Below are 14,580 nucleotides of genomic sequence, written 5' to 3'. Positions count from 1 at the left end.
GTAGTTATTATGTTTGAAAAAATAAAAAATGAGCTTGAAGATACCTGAAGAGGTCATAGAAGACTTGAAAGAGAACCAAATAAACAATATAATTATCAAAATGAAAAAATCAGTGGACAAGTTTTGCAGCAGTTTGAACACAGCAAGATAAAATTAATAAACTGGAAGATAGATCAGAAGAAATTATCTGGAATGTAGCACAAAGAGACAATATGGTAGAAAAATACAGATGAAAGGAGTATATACTGTATTATTCCATTTATGTTAAGTTCAAAACCAAGAAAGACTAAATCCTGTTATCCAGGATGTATATGTGGGGGTCTTTTGGGGTGATCATAAGATTATATTTCTTGACTTGAGTGGTAGTACATGGATGTGTACTTTGTAATTATTTATAAAACTGTGTATATATTTTAAGAACTTTTCTGAATATGTATTATACTGCACAATAAGTAATATAACAAAGATTCAAAAAGTTAACTTGGAGATCATTTTATAGATAAGGAAATTAAGGTTCAGAGAAGTTAAATGACCTTACAGTCTTTTGAATTTCCATCTTTTTTTTTTTTCCTCTTACTCTTAGCAGCCTTTTCTCTGTTGTTTATTAAAAACCTATCTTCCAGCTATTATAACTGCATCCATTTAAATTTCGTCTTGTTGCTTTGAGGTAGAATGTAGTTAAACTTTCCAAATATATTCTTTTATAAAATGAGTTCTGTGGAATAGGGAAGTTGATTAGCTTTTGCATATGAAGTTTTAGTTTCCTTTTGTGGAAGTGTGTAATATATATATTTTCATATAAGAATAGACGTTTTGAAAGTTGGTTATGTTTCTTTTTCTTTTCAGAAGGAGAAGTCTTTACCTGGGGTCACAATGGTTACAGTCAGCTGGGCAATGGGACAACTAATCATGGTCTAGTGCCCTGTCATATCTCTACTAATTTGTCAAACAAACAAGTCATTGAAGTGGCCTGTGGGTCTTACCATTCTTTGGTGCTAACATCTGATGGAGAGGTGAGAATCGTCAGCATAAATCTCACTGATCATAAGATTTCAATAAGATTTTAATTTCAGTACGATTATATAGATTCCTGTAGCAGTTCTGGAAATATGATCATTTGATTAAAATAACCACCTACCTCAAATTCAGTCTTAACTCTTGTTAGCAGTTCATAGTCATGGTGTTTATATTATGAAGTATGCCTGTATTTAGTAAGGATTTCTATAACTGCAAAATTTAAAAGGATGTATTGTTACTTCTATGTTGCTATACTCAAGGGGGTTATTTGCAAAAAGAAAAATCCCAAAATGCTGGAAAATATGGCTGAAGCAAAGTAGATATAAATTTTATAAGGATTATATGCTATTTGATTATAATCATTGCTGTTTGTGTAGATGAATGCCAGTAACCTAATTTTATAAAGTAATATGCTTTGGGACTTCCCGGGGGGTCCAGTGGTTAAGACTTTGCCTTCCAATGCAGGGGGTGCGGGTTTGATCCCTGGTTGGGGAGCTAAGATCCCACGTGCCTCGTGGCCAAAAAACCAAAACATAAAACAGAAGCAATATTGTAACAAATTCAATAAAGACTTTAAAAATGGTCCACATCAAAAAAATCTTAAAAAAAAAATAAAGTAATACATTTTGTAAGAATGCATTCTATGAAAACCTCCCTGTCTGTGTTGTGAGCATTTATGGATATCAGGCATTTTGAGGGCAAAGATGAGGTACCGTAAGTGCCAATTGAGACACTTTATATATTAGTGTGTTTCATTTATTGATCTCTTCTTTCAAATAGGTATTTGCCTGGGGTTATAATAACTCTGGGCAGGTAGGGTCTGCATCAACAGCTAATCAGCCGATCCCTCGCAGAGTCACGGGCTGCTTACAGAATAAAGTAGTTGTGAACATAGCCTGTGGGCAGATGTGCTCCATGGCAGTGGTGAACACTGGGGAGGTAAGAAAGTTATTTCCTGTGTTGCTTAAAAAAGCCTGTGTACCTTCTCAGTGTCATACCGACATGGAATGCTTCTTTTCGTCTTTCGTGGGCATTGAGTCTCTCATCTTCTCTCAGGTCTATGTCTGGGGTTACAATGGAAACGGGCAGCTGGGACTCGGCAGCAGCGGTAACCAGCCAACCCCCTGTAGGGTAGCAGCTTTGCAAGGCATTCGTGTCCAGCGGGTACGTCCACTGTTGGTTCACGTGCTGCCTGTTTTTAAGGCTACGGGGGCAAAGATACCAATGTACTAAAAACTCAGTTATCTTAGCAGGATGAAAAGGTAAGCTGCTTGGCTATCTTGACTGAAGTAAAGGTTAAAGCTCTTTTCCTGAATTTAGTTGTAGATGTTTATCAGAAAATTTATATTTCCAGTGCACTCTCATACATAGCTGTTGGGATGTAAATTTTTATCATCTTTTCCAAGGAAACTTTGGCAGTATGTATCAAGAGCCTTAAAAATATTCATACCCTTTGATCTGTAATTCTACTTAAATTTAGGGCATTATCCTAAGGAACCAAAGAGAAAGTGACTTGCAGAAGGTATAGTAAAGATATAGCAAAAAAAAAAAAAGAAAAAAGAATTGATAACAAATAATAGTAGCACAATTTGTCTAATCAAACAGTAAGTTAATGGTGAAATAAATTAATATCAATACTAAATCTATATTAACAGAAATGATGCTTACAAAGGATTTTTAATGGTAGGGAAATAATGCTATATGCAATATTAAGTAAAAAGAAAGATACAGGACTGCTTATACAGATATGATCATTTTTTTAAAAAGCTATCAGTGCATATCTCTATATTTATATATAAACAGAAAAAAATCCAGATCTTGAGATGACTTTCATAATTATATTTTCCTATATTTTTTTCACATTGAACATCTTTTACTTTTATAATAAAAGGAGAAAATAATTCTTAAAAAATAGAAGCGTCTATTTCTTATTCACTTCACACCCCTTGATCTCTGTGAGCATAATGAATGCCGTATTAAAGGTGAATAAACTGCACTCTTGTCACTGAAGGACTCATGTTGATCTCACTGCAGTTTTCACCACACACAGGGCCTAAGCTAGATCTGGAGGGATGTTGGTTAACTTAAGGCCTGCCTTTCTGGCAGACTGCCTCTTCCCTTTTTTCTTTTCTTTTTTTTTTCATTTTTTGATTCTTAATGTATCTTGTGAAACATGTTTCTTTCTGTTTGTAGGCCTGAGTGGATTTGGTTTTTCTCTTTCCAGGTTGCCTGTGGCTATGCACACACATTAGTATTAACAGATGAAGGTCAAGTGTATGCTTGGGGCGCAAATTCTTATGGCCAGTTGGGCACTGGCAATAAAAGTAACCAGTCCTACCCTACTCCTGTTGTTGTGGAAAAGGACAGGTAATATATGCATTTTCAAAATAAGTTCCGTGTTCTTTCGTGATTAAACTAAACTTAGGCATTGTATAGAATTATGGGCAATTGACTGCTAGTATTAGAATATTCTTGAACAAGACCATTCATTCCTGTTTAAAATTAGCTTTAGAATTTTGGGGCAAGTTGATTGATGTTAAATATTTTGTTTTCACATACGCATATTTCATCTATACCTCCAATAGCTACTTTACACCAACTACAATGACTAATCCTCCAACAGCTTTTCCACATTATTCTTCTCGCTCAAAAAAGACCTTTTCCCCCCATTCTCATTGTTTCCTATTTCACATTCTTTTTTTTTTTTTTTTTTAAAGGATTTTCTTATTTATTTATTTATTTATTTATTTATTTTTGGCTGTGTTGGGTCTTCGGTTCGTGCGAGGGCTTTCTCCAGTTGCGGCAAGCGGGGGCCACTCTTCATCGCGGTGCGGGGACCGCTCTTCATCGCGGTGCGCGGGCCTTTCTCTATCGCGGCCCCTCCCGTCGCGGGGCACAGGCTCCAGACGCGCAGGCTCAGCAATTGTGGCTCACGGGCCCAGCTGCTCCGTGGCATGTGGGATCCTCCCAGACCAGGGCTCGAACCCGTGTCCCCCGCATTAGCAGGCAGATTCTCAACCACTGCGCCACCAGGGAAGCCCTATTTCACATTCTTAAGAAGAAGTTGATAACATTGGAGGTCTATCTTCTATGGTTTAGGAAGATGAAAGTATCTCAGATGGGGGTATAAAGCCATTCACACAGCTACTTATAAAATTTGCCAGTTGAAAGGAATATGGCTGTTTCATTACTTCAACTCCCAGGCTATCACTGTGAAGCAGAGCAAAATGGTTAAAAAATTAAAACTGAGTGTGTGCACTTGTTTGCAAGGTTGTATTAAGTGAGTAGCATATCCAGAGTTTTCCCCCAGATTATCCTACTATTTTTCAAGGTCTCTTGAAATTTCTCAAACATGGGTATATCACTGCCTTTTCACTCTTCATTTCTTGACACAGGAGCATGGAACAAGAACATTTTATTATCTGTTCCATTAAGCCAGGGTTGAAATCATTGTGGAAATTAATATTGCTGTTTTCATTTTTATTTTACATATTAATTTTTGCTATATCTGATTTTAAATAAATATATGGATAAATTATTTTGCATTTGTAGCAGTTCTTTTATATGTTTCTATTGGAATATTTAACAATGAAAATGAAGAACCAGATGGTCATTTTCAGCTCCCTTGATTTTCATTTGAGTATTATGAACCTGGCTGCTTTTATTTAACCTATGTTAAATTGGTTAAAAAACCTTTTTTTCCCCCATATCTTACAGTAAGACCCTAGACTCCTTAAGAATTGGGGAAGAGGAAAGATAGTGAAGGTCACGAGCTGGCAGGCACACAGGAGATGCAAGCAGCTGTGTTACTTTCATTTCTCTTAAAGGTGGTTCAGAGCCGCTCAGTAAAAAGAGAAGAGACAGTCTTGAGGCTTTGAACAATCACAAAAACGCCTCCGGCTGGCAAATCCAGTCAGTGGGGACTTGTAGTACTTAGACAAAATAGCGAAGAAGTGTTAAAGGATCCGAGGTAACATGGGTATAAAAACAGACTATCTGTATGGCACTTTACCATTTTTCTCGTGCTGCCACACTTAACATAAACTTGAACTCCTCTGTCTGGACTCACAGAGCCCGCTGCCGTCTGCCCACCAGCGACGCGCCCCACCTTGCGCCGCTGGTCCTGACAGTCCGAGAGTGAGTGCCAGGTCTTCTGACTGTGGTCACGCTGGGACAGACAGACTGTAGGGCGGCTCAGTGGGAAAGAGCGAAAGAGGCAGAGAAGCAGGCCACGGAAGTTATGTGAGTGTCAGGGCACGTGGCACTGGAGAGTTATCTATTGCTTTCTGTCTTTTTTAAAAACTTCATAACTCAAAACATTGTTTTGAATTATATATGTAAAAAAAAGTAGAAATAGCTAAATACTTGCACACTTGGTCTTGTCCACGTAAACATGATTTTGGCTACGGATATCAGGGATGAGTTTTGAATGAGATGGTCCTGCTTTTCTCAGTTTTCCGTGCTTGAATTTCAGGTGGTGATTGCTGAGCTTGCAGGCTCTCCATTGCACAAATATTGCGAGGGAGGAACCTATAGGTTTGCTGGGACTTGTTCGGCACCTTCCTGCCCTTTTCAACGACTGAAACTTTGCAGATACGTTATGACTTATCTCTCAGGAACTCCTGACTCTTGGGGCCCATCACGGGGAGCCTTGGCTAATGAGAACAAACAGGATTGAACTTGGGGCGGGGTGGGTCGTCAGGTCTTGGTTACGTGTTCACAGAAGCGGAAAGGGGAAATCTGTCTATGTGGGATTATTTGCTCAAACAACAACCCAAGAAAAACCTGATTAAGTCTGTTTATGGTGAGGAATGCTAACACTTTATATCACTGTTTATGTTCACATAGAAGTGATTTTAATAATTAAAATGATTCTCTTCTCTAACCCAGTCATTCCCAATCTTTCTGAATTTTCAGGACTTTGATTTACCAGCATGTCTTTAAAGTTCCCTAAAAACACAGTTTAAGTTAGATTGATCTAAAACCAACTTTGCCTTGAATTTTTGTGAATTTTGTGACTTCTTGAGGTCATTAATCATGTGTTGGCCTCTTACAGAACCAGGATTGGGAAACAGTGCTCTGGATCTTTTTATAATCATGATTTCTTCTCCATTATTCTCCTCCCTCACAAATTACCTTTTTTCTTTCCTCGTTGTTTTCTGTTTTGCCTTCTGTCTCACTCTCTGCTGTTTCATTTCTAGTACTTCTCAGACATTAAGCTGTGCCATTGTTGCGGGTCATTCCGTTGAGGTGACACCAAACCTATTTATTATGAACATATAGTAATTTTTTTCCATTAAGAATGGCTACAAAATAAAGTGTGAAATATGCCAGACATCCTGACAGTAAAGGTTAGCGCAGTTTATAGTCATTGTCTATTGCATGTATGACTGGAAAATCTGAACTTCCACATTTGCTTCTTGGTATGAATCACATGTAAGGACAGATGACATCAGGCAAAGGCAGGGCGCCTTGGCTGATGGTTGAGTCCCAAGCTGAGACCTGAAGGTTCCCTCTAAACCTTCTCCATTCTCGTTGCTGTAGCAGCTGCTGCAGTCAGCCAAGCCTCAGCCCCACCCCTGACTTCCCGCGTGGCACTGGGTGTTCCAGGTAAATGCCCCAAGGCCATGCTCAGGGAGGGCCAGCTTTCCCAGCTTTTCTGCATCCTTAACCCCTGTGCTGTGGAAGCAGTGTCTCACCTCCTCTAATGAATGGCAAAGGCCGTTCCCCTCTCCTGGAGGCTAATGGTAAACATTTCAGAAGTGAATGTAGGAATGAAGTTGTTTTGATTTCCTGATGTTGGGTAGTGTAGCATAGAAGGACACGATTGTGTTCCAATCAGTTACATTTTTCATAGAACGTTATCAGGGAAAAGAGAGGCTGTCATTGTAAGTGGTCTCCCAAAGTGCTAAAGAACATTCCTGACAAGGGCTTTGTGCATAATGACATTGAGGGGCAGTGAGTACATCTGTTGATTGGAACAGAGAGTGTGTGGGCAAAGAGTGAGTGCTGGAGAGAGTGCTGGACATAGATGGAAGGCAAATTATGGAAGGCCTTAAGGTCATGTGTCTGGATTTTTGTCTTACGGGAAGTCAACGAAGGTTTGAAAGTAGTGATGAGAATGGTGTTTCAAGAGGATCGTTAACCTGCCAGCATTGTGTGATTTAGGTCAGAAGAGAAAGTCTGAGGCAGGGAGCCCTAAGAGTTGCGCTGGTCTGGGTATGGGTGTCCTTGATGAGGGTGTGGCAAATGGGAGGCACTACAAAGAAAGAATTGCTGTTATTTGTCAAGTGGATGTTCTGAACAAAGGGATACATGAGGAGGGAGAAGTCAAAGATGACCCTGAAGTTCTGAGCCTAAGTCACTGGGGATGCTGGTACCATTGCCCGAGACAGAATCAAGATGGTACTTCACTTGGGGAAATAGTTTTTTTTCTTTAAATCTGTATGGTGGCTTAGTCTGAGAGAAAATAATTATTTTCAACTCAACAAAACAGTGGTTTCCACTAGGAAGTGTTCTGAGAACTACCTGCCTGTCAATCATGAACTTACTGAAATAGGGTCTAACATGCGGTTGATCCCAGAAAACTGCTCTCTTGGGTTCCAGATGATATAGTCCAGTGAGTCAGAACCAGTGCACTTACTGTTTGCAGTGCGAGTTGAGGTGACCCACAGCATGCTTCATTTAACCCTAAAATTGGTAAAGTTTTGATGAAAATATTTATTGACCCTGGGTCAAGATGGCCCAAATCTTTCTGATCTGCTTTAGTAAGTAATGTTTTAAGAAAACAATTACATCACTTTTTTCTTTTTTTTTTTTTTTTTTTGGTCTCTGCTCTCTTGGATTGTATTAATACTTGAATTTCAAAACAGGATGGTACATATTTTTATGGGCGTACTGGCTGGAAGTGGTAACAAGCAGACCTTCATGATACATAAGTGCCACCGAGGCATAGCTTACATATAAATCACTGTTGGGTGCCTGACAGTTGAGAAGCTTAGGTGTCTTAAGTCTTGTTTTTGTTTTTAATCAGTTAGACCTAAGGGAAGAAAAAATCACCTTGTTTCTTCTCCTGTTTACCGTGTTTACTTGGTGTGTGTTTGTGGACCTAGAATTACAGAGATTGCGGCCTGCCACTCTGCCCACACGTCTGCAGCCAAGACGCAGGGAGGGCACGTGTACATGTGGGGCCAGTGCCGGGGCCAGTCGGTGACCCTGCCTCACCTCACCCACTTCTTCTCCACCGACGACGTGTTCGCCTGCTTCGCCACGCCCGCCGTCACCTGGCGCCTCCTGTCCGTGGGTGAGCTGACCGCTGTCCTTCGGGGTGGTGGCCTGCAAGCCAGGAGGAGAACTTCTGGTGTTTTCATTTTTTGATAGTGAGGACTTTGTTCAGTGCAGCGTCAGGCAATTTATGTCCCTCTAATGAGCTCCTGTGAAAGGGAACTCATTGGATCGATTCATTTTTCTCAAAAGTATTAGAAATCAGCATCTCATACCAAATTAAAAGTCCTTTGGATTGCTTTCTGACGTGACTGGGAAACTATAGCTTTTATTTTTAGCTGGTATATTTACTCAGACGTTCAAAAATTTTATTTAGTGTGGTGGTTTGGGACTTTAGTTGTTTTGCCAGATTTATAAGCAGATGTGTCTGAGGTTCTTATCCTTAATGATTGCAGCAGCGGGAATCTGTATTTGGGAAAAGAGCGCATAGCTCAGTGGGGCAGTTATTTGGGGAACTGGTGTTTTCGTGTCAGCAGAGCCGTGCTGGGCCTGCGTCCTCCTTAGAAAGCGCTGGTGTCGCCCCCCGCCCCCCAGAACCTGACGGCCACCTCACCGTGGCTGAGTCCCTGAAGAGAGAATTTGACAATCCCAGCACCGCAGACCTGAGATTTCTGGTGGATGGAAAGTACATTTATGCGCATAAAGTCCTTCTCAAAATTAGGTAAGGAATCATTTATTCCAAGAATTGAAATAAATATGTTTGTTGTTTGCTAGTTCCAAGGAACTATGTTAGGCACGTCTGTGATTCTGAAAAAAGGTAAGGCTGTCTTTGCCCTTATGAGCATGCCGTGCAGCGGGGGAAACACATTACACGTGGCATTTCTTCTGTATTCTCTGTTTTCTTTTCTTTAATATAAATCTTTATTGGAGTATAATTGCTTTACAATGGTGTGTTAGTTTCTGCTGTATAACAGAGTGAATCAGCTTTACGTATACATATATCCCCATATCCCCTCCCTCTTGCATCTCCCTCCCACCCTCCCTATCCCACCCCTGTAGGTGGTCACAAAGCCCCGAGCTGATCTCCCTGTGCTATGCGGCTGCTTCCCACCAGCCATCCATTTTACATTTGCTAACACGAAACATTTAGATGCTTGAAAAAAGAGAAGAGCAGCAAGGTCGGGAGTAAAGCTAACACAGAGATTTTTAAAAATCACTTTTATTGATGTATAATTTTTGAGCAACTGCATCCATTTAAAATGTGCGGTTTGAGGAGTTCTGACATTCGTATACTCGTGGGAAACCACTGCCCCAAATCAGGACACAGAACGTTTCCATCACCCCTCAAAGATCCCTGAGGCCCCAGCCCTGGGGCAAGCACCATCTTCTTTCTGTCACTATAGATTAGTTCGTATATTCTAGAAGTTTAGGTAAATGTAATTATACAATATGCATTCTTTTCTGCCTGGCTCCTTTCTCTTAGCATAGTGATTTTGAAATTCATTTCGTTGCTGTGTAACAGATATTTAAATCCTACTTCAGTGAATCACAAACTCAATACGGCATTTTAGTCTCAAGTTCACTTCTTAGTAAGGTCAGGCTGTGCAGTATTTGTTCACTCTCACTGTAGCCCATAAACCTTCATAGAAGTGGGGAGGTTACAGTTTGCTAGGGCTGCTGTAACAAAGTTCTGTAGACTAATCTGTTGCAGCAACAGAAATTTATTCTCTCATGGTTCTGGAGGCTAGAAATTCAAGATCAGGGCTGTGCATAGAATGAGCTCTTTCTGAGAGCTCTGAGCAGGAATCTGTTGCATGCCTCTGTCCCAGCTCCTGGTGGTTTGCTGGTAGTCTTCGGCAGCCCTTGGCTTGTGGCAGCGTAACTCCAGTCTTCACACGGCATTCTCCCCGTGTCCAAATCCCCCCTTTTGTAAGGACACCGGTCATATTGGATTAGGGTCCACCCTAATGACCTCCTTTTAACTTGATTACCTCTGTAAACGTCCTTTCTCCAAATACTGTTATAGTGAGGTTAGGACTCCAGCCTATGAATTTGGGGGATACAATTCAACTCATAACAGGAGGAGAAGAAACAAAATTACTCAGAGTTTATGAAAATAAACCTACCTGATTTCTGTAAGTGCTGCCCCGCGGACGTGGTGTGGGAGGGCCCCTGGGAGCTCGTGGCCGCGGAGGCAGCTGCCCCGCAGCAGGTTAGCGTTTGCAGCCTCCTCGAATAAACGACCGCAGACTTCCGGCCGGCAGGGGAAGCCAGGGGCCCGGCAAGGACACGGAGTTGCGTGGTGCTGTGTTTTTCCTTTCTCCCTGTTAGTTGTTTCCCCTTTAACCGCCACGAGCACACGCTCCGCAGGAAGGTCATTGGCTCTTGCCCAGAAGCCAGGACCTGACGCGTTTCTTTCTTCCTTCAGGTGTGAGCATTTTCGCTCTTCGTTGGAAGACAGCGAGGATGATATTGTAGAAATGAGTGAATTTTCATATCCTGTTTACCGAGCCTTCCTGGAGTACCTGTACACAGACAGCATCAGCCTGTCCCCCGAGGAGGCCGTAGGTAATCGCCACCAGACTTGACCAAGAGATTGGCAGAAAGGTGCTTCGTGTAGAGCCTAAAAGGAAGTGGCTGTGAGGGTAATCACAGAAGCAGTTCTCTTTTTGTGTGTTGAACCCAAACGCTTTTCCCTTGTTCCCACTTCACACAAAGGTTGACTGGATGGATAGAATGAGACGTGGATGAATTATGAAACCATCAGCACTGTGGGACAGGTGCCATTCTTCCTGAATTACTAGATACTGTACCCGACTTTTTAGCTACCACACGGCTGCTGCCTTCAAGATACTTACATTATAAAAATGAGAAAATGCATGTAATGGGCAGCCCTGCTGGTCTCCGTAACCGTGACGGTCCCTCTGGGACCACCCACTGTGATCTAGTGCATCACTGCACCTCAGGTGTACTGACGGTAGGAAAGCAACCCAGGGCGTCCGGCGGGCACAAGGTGAAAACATACTAAATTTCAGTTTACAGCTGTCAGCAATATTGTTGGCCCATGGGACAGAGAGTTAAGGAGTTACTTCTGTAAGGAACTGGAGAAAGAGTTCAGCTCTCAAATTTTTCAATTAAATATTCATTTTACATGTATAAATCCAATAACACTTTTTTACCAGATCAGCATTTAATTTTCCTTAGGTAACAAAAGTCTGATTTCTTAAGTTTTATAGTTTTCCTTCCTTTCTCCCACAATACTTGAGCGCCCGGGGCCCACTGTGTGCCGTGCTCCCCTCGGCACCTATGAATGAGACAGACCCACGCCCTGCTCCTGTGGAGCTGCTGCTCGGAGGAGGGAGGCCAGCCCTAAACAAAGAAAGAAAAGCAGTCAGCTGGGAGGTCAGGGAAGGCCTCTGTGAGGACGTGTGCTGAGCAGAGAGCTGGGGGAAGCATGCAGACGCCCAGGTGAAGAGTGTTCTAAACAAGGGAGATAGCAGGTGCAAAGGTCTGAGACAGGAACATATGTAGCACATGGAGGAGGGGGAGGGGGAGGAGGACGAGGAGGGGGAGGAAGAGGGAAGAGGGGGAGGGGGAGGAGGAAGGCCCCGGGTGGTTTGGAGGGAGAGAGTGAGACCGGCAGTCGGAGGAATTGAGGCCAGGCAGCTGGGTCTGGGCAAGACCAGGTACAACCTTGGAGGCCACTGTGAAGGGCTCGAGTTTTATTCTTGGCGTGATGGATAGCCTTGGAAGGTTTTGAGCCCGAGGGTTGCGTTATTTAGGATTTGCTTTAGCAGTAAAATGAAAAAAGGAAGTGGCTTAAACAAGACAGTTTCTCTCTCTGTCACACAGGGATACAGTGCAAGGCATCCTTACATATGGCCCCTGCACTCATGGCCAAGACCACGTGTGCATTACAGGCAGCAGGATGGAGGGAGGGACAGTGACAAGGGGCAAAGGGCAAATCCCAGTGTTGGTTAAGGAAGTCCGACTTCTTTTAAACCATGGACCAGAGATAACCAAGGCCTTAACTCAGCTGCACAGGAAGTTGGGGGGAGTGGTCACTTCTAGATGGTCATGGCTCAGCCACGTAGTCTGTGATTTTGGAAGAAAGGGAGAATGGCTTTGTGCAAATGTGAAGGGAGAGGCGCCAGCAGCTTCTGCTCCAGGGGTGAGAGGATTTGTTTTTAAAAGATCAGTAACTGTAGTGGTTGAGGTATAAGATGGTGGTGCCCTGCGTTAGGGTGGTCTAGCAGTGGAGGTGTTGCAAGAGATCAGATTCTGAGTATATCTTAAATAGGGAGCTGACAGGATTTGTTGGTGGATGGGATGTGGGTTTTGAGGGAAAAAGAGAAAAGGATGATTGCTCTGCGGTATTTGGCTTGAGTGTGGAGAGCACCAGGTTTTGCTCTTGAGTTTGAAAAATCAAAGGAGTTTGAGGTGCTTTTTAGACGTCTGCGTGGCAGGTTTTTTTTTATGGGCCCGCCCCTCACATTTGCAGGGCCCTGGGCAAGAGTCTAAATGGAGGCCTATGCACCATTTGTCTAAAAATTTAAAGTTATATGTCAAGCTAAAAAGCTTCAGATAAAATATGTTCAATCCTCATACCTTGAAAAATATACCTTCATCAAGAACTGAAGGGCCAGGTAGGCGTTTCATCTGGAAGTTAGAGTTGTAGGACGCTTGGAGTTCTGTGCGGGGACACAGTGGCACAGGAAGCACAGGCCTCTGGCCTCCAGCTTAGGACCTGCCGTCTTCCTTTACCCACCCCCAGTTACATCCTGCATCCCAGGGGTGTGTGGGCGTCCCAGCCTGCATGTCCGTGTCCCAGTCAACCCCTCCGGCCACCCCTCGGGGCTGGGGGTCTGCACGTGGTCTGGAGGGGAGGAAATACCGACATATGTGGCTTCAGGGCTGATTATTCAGGGAATCCCAGGGTCCCAGGAGCACAGAGTGTGGTCTAGGAGTGGGCACTTGGCTCCTTGGCCAGCCTGTGGAGAGGGGGGTGCCTAGAACGGGTGCAGAGCTGGGCCCCCTGGAGCAGAGGCTCAGGGCAGTACACGTGAGTACACGCATGCGTGAGTCTGATGCTCGGAGTGTGTGGGGCTGTTGATGTGAACTTGGGAGTTGTTGAGAACTGACCAGGAACAATCAGGCCATTCACAGCTCTCAAGATTTCAAAAGATTTCAGAGGGCCATAGGCCTTTCTTCTGTAATTTTGATAATATTTGTCATGTTACAATGAAAGCAAGTTTCTACCAAACTTAGTAGAAATTTCTACCAAACGTACAAAACTTATTAGCAGATATAAAAACGGTTAATGTTGTAAGGTTGATGAAATCCTGGCTCTCTGTCCTTTGGGCCCTCTATGAAGTACCTTCCGTGAAAGGTTATTGTGAAGTAAACGTGACAATATTCCAGAATCAGGATTCAGCTAGCCTTTTGATCAGGTGGCAATCAGGACTGGATTAGACCCAGCGAATGTACCACTCCAAGGGTGTAGTAGGACTGCTGAGCCCACGGTGCTTGAACCCCGATCACGCAGGGGCCAAAGGCACCCTCACAGCATCTCTAGCCAAGCCACATAACCTGAGTGCCACTCATTTCACCAGTGACAAAGTGTTTGTAGCATTCTTTATGCTAATTAACACGTCCTCCAATGAAGATTTAGGTAGCCATAACTGAAGCCCCTGACAAGGGCCTTTCAAATGCAAACTGACCGACCACTCTTGATTAGAGTGCTTCATAGTGTCCGTTGGGGTAGATTAAAATTAACTTAAGCATCTAAATCACTCTATGTTGAGTTATTGGAAAGCAGATGACAGATAATATAACAGGAATCATCAGTTTTTACAGACGGTATTTAAAACTGAGGGGCTGGAGATCATTTAGGGAAATAAGCGAAATAAGAATCTGAACATTGAACTCTGGGGCATTCAAATACTTGGAAGTCAGGAAAAATGGTCCAGCCAGGAGACTGAAGAGTAACTCACGAAGGAGAAGAAAACACGAGCAAGTAACACGGCATTTCGAGAAGGGGAGTCGCCTCAACGCCATCAAATTCTGTGTAAATGTCGAGTAAGGTGAAATCAGAGGATAGCCCCTTGGGTTTGGCACCATGGGAGCCATTAGTGACCATCACAGGTGTGGTGTCAGGGAGCAGAGGGGCTGGGCTTCTGCTTAAGGTGAGGACAGGAGGTGAGAGAACAGAGGCAGCAAACAGAGACCACTCTCCCCAGGAGGCTCGCTCAGGAGAGGAACAGAGAAACGGGGCAGGGTCGCAGGAGGCCTGAAAGGCGTTTCTTTTCTTTTTGAAGATAGGCACTATTACAGCACGTG

At 43.1% G+C, this 14,580-nt stretch overlaps 1 protein-coding gene across 7 annotated transcripts in view; it reads left to right on the top strand.

Annotated features, from left to right (window-relative positions):
- RCBTB2 (RCC1 and BTB domain containing protein 2) overlaps positions 1-14,580 on the top strand; it is a 38,808-nt gene that overhangs the window by 18,965 nt on the left and 5,263 nt on the right. For all 7 annotated transcript variants that reach the window (XM_057532830.1, XM_057532832.1, XM_057532834.1 and 4 more), the window contains 7 exons: positions 847-1,013; positions 1,798-1,956; positions 2,074-2,181; positions 3,242-3,384; positions 8,130-8,320; positions 8,836-8,962; positions 10,670-10,809. In XM_057532830.1, the coding sequence (XP_057388813.1) occupies positions 847-1,013; positions 1,798-1,956; positions 2,074-2,181; positions 3,242-3,384; positions 8,130-8,320; positions 8,836-8,962; positions 10,670-10,809 (1,035 nt within the window). The remainder of the gene's footprint in view (positions 1-846; positions 1,014-1,797; positions 1,957-2,073; positions 2,182-3,241; positions 3,385-8,129; positions 8,321-8,835; positions 8,963-10,669; positions 10,810-14,580) is intronic.

This window comes from Balaenoptera acutorostrata, chromosome 18, assembly GCF_949987535.1.
Source record: "Balaenoptera acutorostrata chromosome 18, mBalAcu1.1, whole genome shotgun sequence".
In the NCBI taxonomy this organism is placed as follows: domain Eukaryota; kingdom Metazoa; phylum Chordata; class Mammalia; order Artiodactyla; family Balaenopteridae; genus Balaenoptera; species Balaenoptera acutorostrata.
The sequence above is the reverse complement of the archived record's forward strand: the minus strand, read 5'-3'. Positions and strand labels throughout refer to the sequence as shown.